General features: G+C 44.7%; 1 protein-coding gene across 4 annotated transcripts in view; it reads left to right on the top strand.

The window, feature by feature from the left end:
• LOC124119209 (puratrophin-1-like) overlaps positions 1-16,018 on the top strand; it is a 248,489-nt gene that overhangs the window by 59,359 nt on the left and 173,112 nt on the right. For 3 of the 4 annotated variants that reach the window (XM_048398816.1, XM_048398817.1, XM_048398818.1), the window contains exon 2: positions 2,649-2,840. In XM_048398816.1, coding sequence (XP_048254773.1) covers positions 2,649-2,840 — 192 coding nt within the window. Of the gene's footprint in view, positions 1-2,648; positions 2,841-14,840; positions 15,061-16,018 lie in introns of those variants that run through there. The other variant, XM_048398820.1, reaches the window with a different exon arrangement.

Genomic DNA, 16,018 nt, shown 5'->3' on the forward strand with positions numbered 1-16,018 from the left:
TACCATGTAGGGTCACTGCTGACAGCTTGTATGAAGTGGCAGCTACCATGTAGGGTCACTGCTGACAGCTTGTATGAAGTGGCAGGTACTATGTAGGGTCACTGACTGCTGACAGCTTGTATGAAGTGTCAGGTACCATGTAGGGTCACTGCTGACAGCTTGTATGAAGTGTCAGGTACCATGTAGGGTCACTGCTGACAGCTTGTATGAAGTGGTAGGTACCATGTAGGGTCACTGACTGCTGACAGCTTGTATGAAGTGGCAGGTACCATGTAGGATCACTGCTGACAGCTTGTATGAAGTGTCAGGTACCATGTAGGGTCACTGCTGACAGCTTGTATGAAGTGGCAGGTACCACGTAGGGCCACTGCTGACAGCTTGTATGAAGTGTCAGGTACTATGTAGGGTCACTGACTGCTGACAGCTTGTATGAAGTGGCAGCTACCATGTAGGGTCACTGCTGACAGCTTGTATGAAGTGGTAGGTACCACATAGGATCACTGACTGCTGACAGCTTGTATAAAGTGGCAGGTACCATGTAGGGCCACTGCTGACAGCTTGTATGAAGTGTCAGGTACCATGTAGGGTCACTGCTGACAGCTTGTATGAAGTGGCAAGTACCATGTAGGGCCACTGCTGACAGCTTGTATGAAGTGGCAGGTACCATGTAGGGTCACTGCTGACAGCTTGTATGAAGTGGCAGCTACCATGTAGGGTCACTGCTGACAGCTTGTATGAAGTGGTAGGTACCACGTAGGATCACTGACTGCTGACAGCTTGTATGAAGTGTCAGGTACCATGTAGGGCCACTGCTGACAGCTTGTATGAAGTGTCAGGTACCATGTAGGGTCACTGCTGACAGCTTGTATGAAGTGGCAGGTACCATGTAGGGTCACTGACTGCTGACAGCTTGTATGAAGTGGCAGCTACCATGTAGGGTCACTGCTGACAGCTTGTATGAAGTGGCAGGTACCATGTAGGGTCACTGACTGCTGACCACGCTGACAGCTTGTATGAAGTGGTAGGTACCACGTAGGATCACTGACTGCTGACAGCTTGTATGAAGTGGCAGGTACCATGTAGGGCCACTGCTGACAGCTTGTATGAAGTGTCAGGTACCATGTAGGGTCACTGCTGACAGCTTGTATGAAGTGGCAGGTACCATGTAGGGTCACTGACTGCTGACAGCTTGTATGAAGTGGCAGCTACCACGTAGGATCACTGCTGACAGCTTGTATGAAGTGGCAGGTACCATGTTCGATCACTGCTGACAGCTTGTATTAAGTGGCAGGTACCATGTAGGATCACTGCTGACAGCTTGTATGAAGTGGCAGGTACCATGTAGGGTCACTGCTGACAGCTTTTTGAAGTGGCAGGTACCACGTAGGATCACTGCTGACAGCTTGTATGAAGTGGCAGTTACCATGTAGGGCCACTGCTGACAGCTTGTATGAAGTGTCAGGTACCATGTAGGGCCACTGCTGACAGCTTGTATGAAGTGGCAGGTACCATGTAGTGCCACTGCTAACAGCTTGTATTTAGTGGCAGTTACCATGTAGGGCCACTGCTGACAGCTTGTATGAAGTGTCAGGTACCATGTAGGGCCACTGCTGACAGCTTGTATGAAGTGGCAGGTACCATGTAGTGCCACTGCTGACAGCTTGTATGAAGTGGCAGGTACCATGTAGGGTCACTGACTGCTGACAGCTTGTATGAAGTGTCAGGTACTATGTAGGGCCACTGCTGACAGCTTGTATGAAGTGTCAGGTACCATGTAGGGTCACTGCTGACAGCTTGTATGAAGTGGCAGGTACCATGTAGGGTCACTGCTGACAGCTTGTATGAAGTGGCAGGTACCATGTAGGGCCACTGCTGACAGCTTGTATGAAGTGGCAGTGTGAACCATGCCTATTTTTTAATTGCAACAATTTCAATAGCAGAAGTGTTCATGTTTGTTTAAAGTGTTTTCTTTGTTATTTCTTCAACTATACTTTTGTTGTATATGTATGTATAAGCAGTATGCATTGGACACTTCAAGGGAGATAACTCATGTCAGCAACAGTGAAGCCGCAGTGAACAACTGGCACAATGTCAAGAAAACATTGAATACCTGTTGAGCAAAAAATATGATTGTGTGTTCTTTGCCATCTTTTTTGCTCTCCAAGACGATGTAACAATGCTTTCTCAAACTTCTCTCTCTTCTGCTAGAAATCTGTTGCTTCACAAGTAGTGAAAACTTCCCAAGCAATTGTAGTTTTGTCTACACAAATTGTCTTTCTCTGTATCTTAATCAGGTTGGCCCAGTCGTCTATGTTGTCAGAATTCGCTGTGCAAACTTGCGCCCCATAATCATATGAGAAATGATTTGGGGTTCCAGGTTCACGTTTTATGTTTTAGGTTTGCCAGCATCTTACCTGTGCTCGTTGGTTTCACCAAAGTGATAAATGTTTGAGACCACTTCCGGCTTTCCTCCTACATTTAAGCTGACACGCCGTGATATAACTGGAATACTGTTCAAAGCGGCGTTGAACCCAACTCACTCTCTCACTGTATCTTTATCCTAATAAGTAGATCGTGCGTGGCTGGATAACTTTCTGTGTTCTGTTCAAGCGGTTAACATGGCTGTAGCTTGACATTTTTGTGTGCAGGACTCGGATGAGCCGGATATACAGGAACTGATTGCTTCCAGTCTCCACGACCTGTATGGTGAAGCTGCCCCCACGGCCATCAGCCAGGCTGGGGCGTGTCTCGCCTCCCAGTACCGGGGCAACGTCACCCACTTCCTCGCCCACTTCTTCTACCCCTGCCTGGAGGTTCTGGACAGAATCAAGATCTGTCAGGTAAGTCACCAATCAATGTAAAGGTTGCTAAATGTATTCTGCAATTTGTTGTTCTACACAGACTGGTCGATTTAAGTTGTTGAAATAATAGAGAATGAAGACCGACTTTCCGCTAAAATATCAAGTATTCAAACAATTTATGTCCGGTGGATGCATGTTTCCAAGTAGATAATCTGTGGTGTAAAGGGAAGCTAAACAGTGTCATTAGTAACTGTGCACATCTACTTGATTGTGTATGCTTCCCAGACATCATCTCCGTGTACACACTGGCCCTTAGTCTTTCTCCCAGACATCAACTCTGTGTACACACTGGCCCTTAGTTTTTTCTCCCAGACATCGTCTCCGTGTACATACTGGCCCTTAGTCTGTCTCCCAGACATCGTCTCCGTGTACACACTGGCCCTTATTCTGTTTCCCAGACATTGTCTCCGTGTACACACTGGCCTTTAGTCTTTCTCCCAGACATCAACTCTGTGTACACACTGGCCCTTAGTTTGTCTCCCAGACATTGTCTCCGTGTACACACTGGCCCTTAGTCTTTCTCCCAGACATCAACTCTGTGTACACACTGGCCCTTAGTCTGTCTCCCAGACATTGTCTCCGTGTACACACTGGCCATTAGTCTTTCTCCCAGACATCAACTCTGTGTACACACTGGCCCTTAGTTTGTCTCCCAGACATTGTCTCCGTGTACACACTGGCCCTTAGTCTTTCTCCCAGACATCAACTCTGTGTACACACTGGCCCTTAGTCTGTCTCCCAGACATCGTCTCCGTGTACATACTGGCCCTTAGTTTGTCTCCCAGACATCAACTCTGTGTACATACTGGCCCTTAGTCTGTCTCCCAGACATCAACTCTGTGTACATACTGGCCCTTAGTTTGTCTCCCAGACATCATCTCCGTGTACACACTGGCCCTTAGTCTGTCTCCCAGACATCAACTCTGTGTACACACTGGCCCTTAGTCTGTCTCCCAGACATTGTCTCCGTGTACACACTGGCCCTTAGTCTGTCTCCCAGACATCAACTCCGTGTACATACTGGCCCTTAGTCTGTCTCCCAGACATTGTCTCCGTGTACATACTGGCCCTTAGTTTGTCTCCCAGACATCAACTCTGTGTACATACTGGCCCTTAGTCTGTCTCCCAGACATCAACTCTGTGTACATACTGGCCCTTAGTTTGTCTCCCAGACATCATCTCCGTGTACACACTGGCCCTTAGTCTGTCTCCCAGACATCAACTCTGTGTACACACTGGCCCTTAGTCTGTCTCCCAGACATTGTCTCCGTGTACACACTGGCCCTTAGTCTGTCTCCCAGACATCAACTCCGTGTACATACTGGCCCTTAGTCTGTCTCCCAGACATTGTCTCCGTGTACACACTGGCCCTTAGTCTGTCTCCCAGACATTGTCTCCGTGTACATACTGGCCCTTAGTCTGTCTCCCAGACATCAACTCCGTGTACATACTGGCCCTTAGTCTGTCTCCCAGACATCGTCTCCGTGTACATACTGGCCCTTAGTCTGTCTCCCAGATATAATCTCCGTGTACACACTGGCCCTTAGTCTGTCTCCCAGACATCGTCTCCGTGTACATACTGGCCCTTAGTCTGTCTCCCAGACATCGTCTCCGTGTTCACACTGGCCCTTAGTCTGTCTCCCAGATATAATCTCCGTGTACACACTGGCCCTTAGTCTGTCTCCCAGACATCGTCTCCGTGTCCATACTGGCCCTTAGTCTGTCTCCCAGATATAATCTCCGTGTACACACTGGCCCTTAGTCTGTCTCCCAGACATCGTCTCCGTGTACATACTGGCCCTTAGTCTGTCTCCCAGACATCATCTCCGTATACACACTAGCCCTTAGTCTGTCTCCCAGATATGATCTCCGTGTACACACTGGCCCTTAGTCTGTCTCCCAGACATCGTCTCCGTGTACACACTGGCCCTTAATAGTCTGTCTCCCAGACATTGTTTCCGTGTACACACTGGCCCTTAGTCTGTCTCCCAGATATGATCTCCGTGTACACACTGGCCCTTAGTCTGTCTCCCAGATATAATCTCCGTGTACACACTGGCCCTTAGTCTGTCTCCCAGATATGATCTCCGTGTACACACTGGCCCTTAGTCTGTCTCCCAGATATGATCTCCGTGTACACACTGGCCCTTAGTCTGTCTCCTAGACATCGTCTCCGTGTACACACTGGCCCTTAATAGTCTGTCTCCCAGACATTGTCTCCGTGTACACACTGGCCCTTAATAATCTGTCTCCCAGACATTGTCTCCGTGTACATACTGGCCCTTAGTCTGTCTCCCAGACATCGTCTTCGTGTACACACTGGCCCTTAGTCTGTCTCCCAGACATCAACTCCGTGTACACACTGGCCCTTAGTCTGTCTCCCAGACATCGTCTCCGTGTACACACTGGCCCTTAGTCTGTCTCCCAGATATAATCTCCGTGTACACACTGGCCCTTAATAGTCTGTCTTCCAGACATTGTCTCCGTGTACACACTGGCCCTTAATAATCTGTCTCCCAGACATTGTCTCCGTGTACATACTGGCCCTTAGTCTGTCTCCCAGACATTGTCTCCGTGTACACACTGGCCCTTAGTCTGTCTCCAAAACATCGTCTCCGTGTACACACTGGCCCTTAGTCTGTCTCCCAGACATTGTCTTCGTGTACACACTGGCCCTTAGTCTGTCTCCCAGACATCATCTCCGTGTACACACTGGCCCTTAGTCTGTCTCCCAGACATCATCTCCGTGTACATACTGGCCCTTTGGTCTGTCTCCCAGACATCACATCCGTGTACACACTGGCCCTTAGTCTGTCTCCCAGACATCGTTTCCGTGTACACACTGGCCCTTAGTCTGTCTCCCAGACATCAACTCTGTGTACACACTGGCCCTTAGTCTGTCTCCCAGACATTGTCTCCGTGTTCACACTGGCCCTTAGTCTGTCTCCCAGACATCATCTCCGTGTACATACTGGCCCTTTGGTCTGTCTCCCAGATATAATCTCCATGTACACACTGGCCCTTAGTCTGTCTCCCAGACATCATCTCCGTGTACACACTGGCCCTTAGTCTGTCTCCCAGACATCGTCTCCGTGTTCACACTGGCCCTTATTCTGTTTCCCAGACATCGTCTCCGTGTACACACTGTTTGTGCAGCATGTACCAAACATGTGACCCTTTTTCGTTTTTGAAATTGTGGCAAACTGTGCTTAGTTTGCTTGCCTGAGAGACAATTCTTAACACTGGGCCTGTGATTTAGGACACAGTTTGGTATTGTGAGGACTTGTTAAACTGAAAGATGTAAATTTTGTACGGGCAGTAGTGTAACACTTTATTCTACATAATGAGTGGTATCTGGTATTTCTTGCAATTTTATATATAACTGGAGATAACCGAATTCTTCAGAAAAATCTACTGACAGGAAAGTAGGAAATGTCAAGTCTGTGGAAACGGTTACTTGTATTCTCTGCTACCAACTGACACTAATATGTTTGACATCCACAAGACAATATAATTAGTCAGCTTCTCTTGGTGCAAGGGGCACTGACAGAGAACATTTTGTTCTTGAAACACATTTGTTCAATTTACCTTGTGAACCATTTGTAAATATATAAAACTTAATGTTTGAGTATAAGCTTATTAAGGGTGTGTCCAACACGTGCTATTGACAGTGCCAGGTAGACCCAAGGTGTTGGATTCCCTCAATTAGCAGCTTCTCCTGGTTTGTTTGTGATAACGTTTGTCAGTGTCAATCAGGAGACAACACAGATATGTGGTTACTGCAAAAAACCAACACTTTTTGTCCAATATCCATGTTTTTATCATGAAATATATCTCATCTATTTGATGAAACATCTTGAATAACCGACCAGGGTTTTGTCAGCGTCACGTTTTACAAGGGATCTTACTCTGCGCTGCTAATTAAGCAAGCATGTAAATTGTGAAGGCACCACTTTGCCAGGTAGATGTGATCAGCCATACTCTGATAGGGTTATGCGTCAGGGATGGCCAGCTATTGTCGTGGCTGTTAGAAGTAGGTGGATGTCTATTGTTGCCCATAGTTTTCCCTCCTCACATGTCGCAGCTAAGTCCAGGGAAGGGATTGGTCAAGCTGTCCATGCTGTCTGGGAGAGGTCAGGGATTAATAGGGTCGAAGCTGTCGCTGTCTTGTCACTTGGGTATTATAGAGCTGAAAAAGCATGTTTGCAGGGGAATTACCTAGTTTCTTCTCTCACACACGTACAAATATGCACAAATATTTTGAAGCTTATTGTCAGTGATAATGCCTGTTTGAAGGAGATCTCATCCTGATCTATTAGTGGTGTTTATAGTGTCTGGGTTGGATGGCCAGGGCTGCAGTGTGTATGTTGGAGAGAGTTGTGGGATATGTATGAATGGCTACGACTCGCGACATTGTCACCAGGTATGACTGGATAGCTGTCTCAGCTCGCTGACACTGTGTGCTTCTGGCTCTTGGCACTGTATTTGTTAACGCTGAAAGTGCAGTGGTTTAACTGAAGATTAAACATATTTTTGAATGACATTATTTGTGCATAAGTCGACATGTCTGCCTGACTTGTGTTCAGTGATGGTCTGAGTTGATGGTCATCTTGAAATAGCCGACATGGAGCATGTTGTACATGTAGTCTTGTAATCAGTGGTTGATGGATCAGTCAAGGCATGACCCAGACCATATTGCATCATTCAACAAGTCCAGGAATATAGTTATAAAAGACAAAACACTTTTTATTTCTTGTTTTTCTTGGTCAGTATGCAAGGAGCATCCAGCAATTAATGAAATGAAATAAAAAAGGTTCACCAGGTTGCTCTGAAAAGAACTGATTAGGTAAGATTCTTTACAAAGTCACGTACAAAATTTTTTTTACAAAGTAATTGTTTCAATCGAATTCAGTTTTTTTATTTACCTTTTTTATTCTTGCCAATTTTAGGGAATGCTTTTTAATAAAACATGAAGATAAAAAGAATATGTTTCGCTTTCTGGAAACTTAATTGTATGACAGATCACTTTAATATTGTTAAGTACTGACACATTGACACACAGGTGGAATAGTTATTTCCATGATATAGATGAAACAGTACTATAAGCAGACATTACAGAGATGGTATCCATGTTTAGTGAATATGAGGGTGACAGGGTAGGTGACTTCTCACACAGTGGATGTTGTGCCCAGCATTGTTGGAGGAGGAGGAGGAGGAGGAGGAGGAGGACCCTTATACTGTTTTGTTTCCTCACACCTGTCATGTTCTGTGATTAACTTGTTAGGGAAATATGTCTACCTGTTGTCAGGTGGGTATGGACTGGTAAGGGCTTTGATGAGTCACAGATGGTCATTACTGGCTAGTGGCCATTTACGGGACTCTGACAGTGGGTCAAGGTACACGCCACTGGTAACCGCCATCACATGTCCTGTTGTGTTATAGATCCGGGCATCAACTCGGTCACTGAGAGAGACTGACATTGTTGTGTAATAAAAGTGACTGTAGAATGTATAAGACTGGTCCAAGTATCCACAGATAATAACAGGGCTGAAGGTTGATAGCCTGAGAAAATAGTGTCAGTTTTTCCAACACTCTGCCAACTCGGATTTTATAATCACCAGCCTGAAGCTTTCCACTGTTATGTTGGACTAGTGGACTATTTCCATATATTTGAGTAATACTTTTTGAACTGTTGCTGAAAGCTAAATGTATTAATCAGGAATCAGAGCTCTACATTAGCTGAGTATTTGAGTAAAATAGCCAAAATAAACCCAATAAATTTGGGTTGCTTGCTTACAAATGTGACACTTGTATTGCTGTTGTGAGCTTCAGCACATGAACAGAAGAAACTTAGAAGTTACCTATAACAACAATTTGAGCATAATAATTTAAACAATGTCCACTCATTGGTGTATTGAAATACCCAAGAGACTGGATCCAAGGGAGTGAAAATGTATCACCTCCCCAAAGAAAACTATCAGCTACCGCATGTAATGATAACGAAAGTAAATACTCAATAGTTCAGACAATGCACATGCATATAGTAGTGGCACGATACACCGATGCATTCTTGGATTGCGATTTTTCACTTGACACTTGCACACTAAGTAAAAAGTATTGATTCTAACCTTAAATGTATTCTTTAATAAATGTTACACCAAACACTAATTACGAGTGAAAATGAGTAGTGAAAACGTAAATATTTTATTCCTTTGCACCATACTTCATAATGCTAATAGTAAACTGTTAGTGTGCCAGGTATTTGGCCATCCTGTCTATGAAAAAGATGGCTTACGCATTACCGATAAGAGCACGTGCAAGTATCGTGATATGTATCAGATCGTGAGCAAGGTATCATGATACGTATCATATAGCACAGTGTATCGTCCCAGCCCTTCATGCATACAAGTGATGTCTCTCCACAAAAAGTCTGCATCCCACACGAGACAGCTCTTGTGTGACGTAACCAGGACTTTTGTCACTTTCTCACATGACAAAAGTACAGTCATTGGCATTCCATTGCATTCAAAGCTTGTATGTTCTTTAGTGATTCAAATACTGCATGATCAACAATTATCTCTTAAGCATGATTTATCAGCTATATCAGCTATATATGTGTGTGTGTTGATCACACAGCTATCCTGCATCAGTCAGTTCTTCATGTGAAACAAGTGAGGTGGAGTAACATTGCCATGAGGCCTCCATTGTTTCTGTAGCTGACTGTGAGAACACTTGTAAAGGGAGAGAACACAGACTTTATCCTATTCAACATAATCGATAAGATACATCACAAAGATCACCAGGCTCTTTTTATCAGAAGTGAAAAAGTAGAACTCTCCTGTAAATGTTTGGTTCACACAGTTGTCTGCCCTTGGGGCACTCTCCTGGTTCTCATTACCTCCTGCAAACAGTGTATGGATGAGAGGTAAATGTATAACAGGACTCCAGCAGAGTTATAACATTGCACAAACACAACATCACCTACAATGTGATGCTTGGATCCTCACTCTGCGACACGTGTGGCGGGGGTTGGGGGGGCAGATGATTCGCCCCAAATGGACCTCCTCAATAGGCGGAAATACAGGAAAGAGGAAAGTAGCTTGAACATGGAAGTAATCGGAAGTAGAGATAAATCTCTGATGTGCTTGTGTCGAAGTATAGTCATATGGAACATCTTCATGATTCAGCACACCATTTTGCCTTCATTAACCAATTCTGAATAAAGTATAAATGAGACTGATACGGATTATAGCTCTTATTGATTTTCTTGAGAATGTTGTGAAAGTAACATTTCTTTTTCTTTCTCAACCTAAGAAATAGGTAAGGATTTTGACCAGTTCCCAAAATAAACTTCCAAGTTGATAATCTTGTTTTTTAAAGTTATTGTGTTGAATTTGATGGGTGAGTTTTGAAGGATTTGGAAAGTTGGAAAAGATAATACATAATGAGCTATTAGTATCATATCATATGTGGCCAAATGAGATAGGGACCTTTACGAGTCACAAACATAGAGCAAGGAAATGTTGAAGAAAAGGTAAGTCATTGAAGAGATGCTTCCTGGCCCTCCTGGTGATGTATTAGGAGACATATGGTGATGACAGTTTTCAAGGGGTCTGATTGTAATATTGGTTCAGACCCAATTGAACCTCTATTTCTGTTGGCCATAACATTTTGTAACCTCTCTATTTCCTAAAATATTTTATCCAATATTTCAAAACCTTATGGACATGAAACAGGAAATTAGTATGAAAATGGTATGGCTTGTTTATTGCATATTTTGAATGATCTTGAATGTCTGTCTCCTGTATCTGAGATTGGTGAAGATCAAATACACAAAACATCATCAAAGAGTATACAGTTAGTGTTTTGAGGAGAGTGTGAGAACGATACCATTGTAATAGGCCACACCTGGCCTGCAGTGTTGAGGAATACGCTGTTGACCTAGGTCCACAGTCTCTCCAGGAAACCCTGCCAGGGTGTGGGGTGGGGGTTAACTAGCTGTGGTGAGAGGCTCATGTAAACAGCAGGCTGCTGATAGGTATCTCCAGGCTATGCCAGGCTGGAGAACAGGTGCCCTGCAGACCTCTGGAAATAGGTGATTTGTTTAAAGGAAATAAGAGACTTATTTTCTGAACCAACCTGCACACTACTTGAAAAAAAACCCTGTAATTATTGGAGACGATATGAAACTTATTGAAGATATTGAACTTGGTGAAGAGCATGTTAAACTTGTATGATACTTTTGTGTGGGCTGTCAGTTATGAGTGGTGAAGGTGGTTGTCAGATATACAGCAGGTATCAGTGGACTTGGGACAGCCTGGTGTAGCCACAGTGGACCTTGGGACAGCCTGGTGTAGTCGCAGTGGACCTTGGGACAGCCTGGTGTAGTCGCAGTGGACTTTGGGACAGCCTGGAGTAGTCACAGTGGACCTTTTGGGACAGCCTGGTGTAGTCGCAGTGGACCTTGGGACAGCCTGGTGTAGTCGCAGTGGACCTTGGGACAGCCTGTTGTAGTCACAGTGGACCTTGGGACTGCCTGGTGTAGTCGCAGTGGACCTTGGGACAGCCTGGTGTAGTCGCAGTGGACCTTGGGACAGCCTGGTGTAGTCACAGTGGACCTTGGGACAGCCTGGTGTAGTCACAGTGGACCTTGGGACAGCCTGTTGTAGTCACTTGTAGTGACAGTGGACATTGGGACAGCCTGGTGTAATCGCAGTGGACCTTGGGACAGCCTGGTGTAGTCGCAGTTGACCTTGGGACAGCCTGGTGTAGTCACAGTGGACCTTGGGACAGCCTGGTGTAGTCACAGTGGACCTTGGGACAGCCTGTTGTAGTCACTTGTAGTGACAGTGGACATTGGGACAGCCTGGTGTAGTCGCAGTGGACCTTGGGACAGCCTGTTGTAGTCACTTGTAGTCACAGTGGACCTTGGGACAGCCTGGTGTAATCGCAGTGGACCTTGGGACAGCCTGGTGTAGTCACAGTGGACCTTTGGACAGCCTGGAGTAGTCACTGGACCTCGGGACAGCCTGGAGTAGTCACAGTGGACCTTTTGGGACAGCCTGGTGTAATCGCAGTGGACCTCGGGACAGCCTGGTGTAGTCACAGTGGACCTTTGGACAGCCTGGAGTAGTCACTGGACCTCGGGACAGCCTGTTGTAGTCGCAGTGGACCTCGGGACGGCCTGGTGTAGTTACAGTGGACCTCGGGGTCAGCCTGGTGTAGTCACACAGGACCTCGGGGACAGCCTGGTGTAGTCGCAGTGGACCTCGGGACAGCCTGTTGTAGTCGCAGTGGACCTCGGGACGGCCTGGTGTAGTTACAGTGGACCTCGGGGTCAGCCTGGTGTAGTCACACAGGACCTCGGGGACAGCCTGGTGTAGTCACAGTGGACCTCGGGACAGCCTGGTGTAGTCACTTGTAGTGACAGTGGACATTGGGACAGAGTTTGGTGTACTCAAGTCACACACTGTCCCTACCTCACCTGAGGCTGTAGTTCTGGGTCATTATCACCTTGTTTACTCTCTTCTCAATGTGTAAGCAACATCTCATTATAACATGTTGACTTTTCTACCCAGAAATCACTATTTATGTGATGTGTTGATATCATGTCTGGAGGCTTAGAGGAGGGAAAGTATTGCTTCATAGAGATTGGTTCCCTTTAAGATGTCATTTTGGAAGTCTGTTTTAGTTCTTTTGTGAAGAAATCAGCCCTAGTTGAAAGAATTTCTGAGAGTTGTGAACCTTGGAATCATGAAGTTGTCAAGTTGGTTTGAGGTCTGAAGCATATTGAACATGGAAGTTTGTGGTTATTATGTAGCATGGCAAGTCAGACGTTTTCATTATCTGTGCAGGCTAATAGTGAATCGGGCTTGAATCACCACTTGGCCGAAGTACTGCAACAGTATGTCACCAGCAGTAGTATAGTGGGACTGGGAGAGTATAAGTTATAGTGGGACTGGGAGAGTATGAGTGATAGTGGGACTGGGAGAGTATAAGTTATAGTGGGACTGGGAGAGTATGAGTTATAGTGGGACCAGGAGAGTATAAGTTATAGTGGGACTGGGAGAGTATAAGTTATAGTGGGACTGGGAGAGTATGAGTTATAGTGGGACTGGGAGAGTAAAAGTTATAGTGGGACTGGGAGAGTATAAGTTATAGTGGGACTGGGAGAGTATGAGTTATAGTGGGACTGGGAGAGTATAAGTTATAGTGGGACTGGAAGAGTATGAGTTATAGTGGGACCAGGAGAGTATAAGTTATAGTGGGACTGGGAGAGTATGAGTTATAGTGGGACCAGGAGAGTATAAGTTATAGTGGGACTGGGAGAGTATAAGTTATAGTGGGACTGGGAGAGTATGAGTTATAGTGGGACCAGGAGAGTATAAGTTATAGTGGGACTGGGAGAGTATAAGTTATAGTGGGACTGGGAGAGTATAAGTTATAGTGGGACCGGGAGAGTATGAGTTATAGTGGGACCGGGAGAGTATGAGTTATAGTGGGACTGGGAGAGTATAAATTATAGTTGGACTGGGAGAGAATGAGTTATAGTGGGACTGGGAGAGTAAAAGTTATAGTGGGACCGGGCGGGAGAGAATGAGTTATAGTGGCACTGGGAGAGTATAAGTTATAGTGGGACCAGGAGAGTATAAGTTATAGTGGTACCGGGAGAGTATAAGTTATAGTGGCACTGGGAGGGTATACTTTATATCCTAGTCTGACCTGAAAAGTATACTTGATAGTGGGACCAAAAACTAAAGTGTATGACAGTTACCCAAACTTGAAGAACCTCTCTAAGTGGAGACAAAGCAGATGGGCTATACCCTGACAGATGCAGGCTTTTCTCCGGTATCTCAGCACTGAATATGACACCCACTAATAGGCATTAAAAGCTTTCCTCAGGTCTTCAAATCCTGTTGGAGGACATGTTTTTGTACAAACTCATCTTGATGAAATCACACAGTCTCTGATTTAATCTGAAAGAGTGATAAGAATCGGTATTTAGTCAATGTCCGGAAGCTTGTTTAGCTACACGGGAATGCTTGTCAGTCACTGTGTTGATCTGGTGCCAAAAGGTCAACACTGTTCTTAATATGTACAATGTACAATTTCACTTTTAGTGACATTTGGGGTATTTTTCTCCCACAGATATTTTGTAGTAATGGACTGATGACAGACAGAAATAAAGAATGAGTACTGCCTGAGGCCTGGATCATCAATTCATCAGTGTTAATGGAATACTATATTCTGAAGTTTCATAACCTATCTGGGGCGGTCGGGTAGCCTAGTGGTTAAAGCGTTTGCTCGTCACGCAGAAGACCCAGGTTCAATTCCCGACATGGGTACAATGTGTGAAGCTCATTTCTGGTGTCCCCCGCCGTGATATTGCTGGAATATTGCTAAAAGCGGCGTAAAACCATACTCACTCACTCACTTACTCACTCATAACCTATCTAAACTGACACCGTGATGGTTCGGTCCTCTTTGTACTATGGACCAACCACTTGATATTCTTGGGAAATATGTAGTTTTGTGGTTTGTCTCAAACAAACCTCTCCAAGGGAGATGTGAACTTCAACATATTAATGCATTTTCAGTGTCTCTGTAAAAATAGAATTGAAAAACAAATCCCCATTTTTCATGTAGTGGTAAGTGTTTCACAAGCACTGTTTTGTGCAGTATAGTGTTGTGACATCTCAGCTCATTATGACAGCTCCCAGGGTATAATGGCAGGCCCATCTTGTTACCAATCTAATTAAGGCTCAATTTCTTCCTGTTGGGAATATAATCCGGAAGAGCCTATTGTTGTCGTAAGTGTAAGCTGAGTGACCCTGAGCGCCCGACACAAGGCTCTCCAAGCCTCTGTAGGGTAACGACTGAGCGTGCTCGGATAAGGCTAGTCAAGTCTTGTTTGCCAAGGGCCGTAACTGTGCAGTCAGCAAATTGAGCAGTATTGTAGCAGGGGCAGTGTAAGGTGTGCGAGTTGGATCCATACACAGGCCACAATAGAGTGTGGTCCACAAGTCAGTGTGTCGGTACAGAACTGGCAAAGGGGCGGTGGATATACGCATCATAATCACTGACCTTGCTGACCCTCAATGTGTGAGATATGAGATTATTTCCCAAGTTAAACTGGTAATACTTTCCTTACCCAAGCAGTAGCAAGCTCTGAACCTGTCTTGGATGGTACACACTACAGGTGAGAGAGTTAAAGTTTTCATGTTCTCATTTTGACACAAATGTCAACGTCTTGAAGTTGCATGTCTTTATTACTTATGAACCTTTACATATTTTGCAGTGACCAGATTCAGACTCTTTCCGGAATACTTCAAAATACATGGTGGGGGGGAGCGAAGGGGTTTAAAATAAAAGACACATTTCTGAAAGTATGCAGATTTTTCCAGCCATTTTTCTGGAAGTTGCTCGTACTGAATGTCCTGTTCAGTGAAGTATGACAGACTTTTACCACAGTGTGCATATTGATCTTCTGTGGAGGGGAAGTGATGCATGCAAGTATAGAAAGGAAACGTCGCTGACTCTTGTCAATATTAAAGCATTGTACAAATCATGAAATCAGCTCAGGGGGAGGGAATCCAAAGTAATTTTGAAGTACAATGTCAAGAATTGATTTTCTTTCATATGTATACATCATTGAAATCTCCATGCATTTTTTTGTTGTCGTTGTTATTGGATGGTAAAAAGTCTTCTTTTTTACTTAAAAGTTCAAACTTTACTCTTCAACTGGCCTCCTAATTTTTTTCTAAAGTTTCCTTTTTGTGGAAGAACTTCAAGGAGAATGTTTTAAAATAGTTACAATGTGATGTTGTCCAAAACATGCAGTTCATTTTGATGTCAGCTGCATTTGTTTAGATAAATGGCCAGCATTTCACTTTAACATTGTATTGAGGTGTAGAATTTAGTGAACACAGCTTCCTTGTGGATCTTGCCACAACCTGCTGCAGACAAGAAGTGGAAGGGACATGTTTACCTAGTGGGAAGCCTGTTGGTTGTGGAACTCACAACTAAATAACCCTCATACCATGATTCATGGCCAATTACGTGAGGAAAACACCATAACCTAGTTGCTTGATTATTTTGCTTCAATATTGATAAAGTAGGCTACTTATCAAATGTGAGGAAATCTTTTGTTTCAAATT

This window comes from Haliotis rufescens, unplaced genomic scaffold, assembly GCF_023055435.1.
Source record: "Haliotis rufescens isolate VD_foot unplaced genomic scaffold, xgHalRufe1.0.p SCAF_19, whole genome shotgun sequence".
Classification (NCBI taxonomy): domain Eukaryota; kingdom Metazoa; phylum Mollusca; class Gastropoda; order Lepetellida; family Haliotidae; genus Haliotis; species Haliotis rufescens.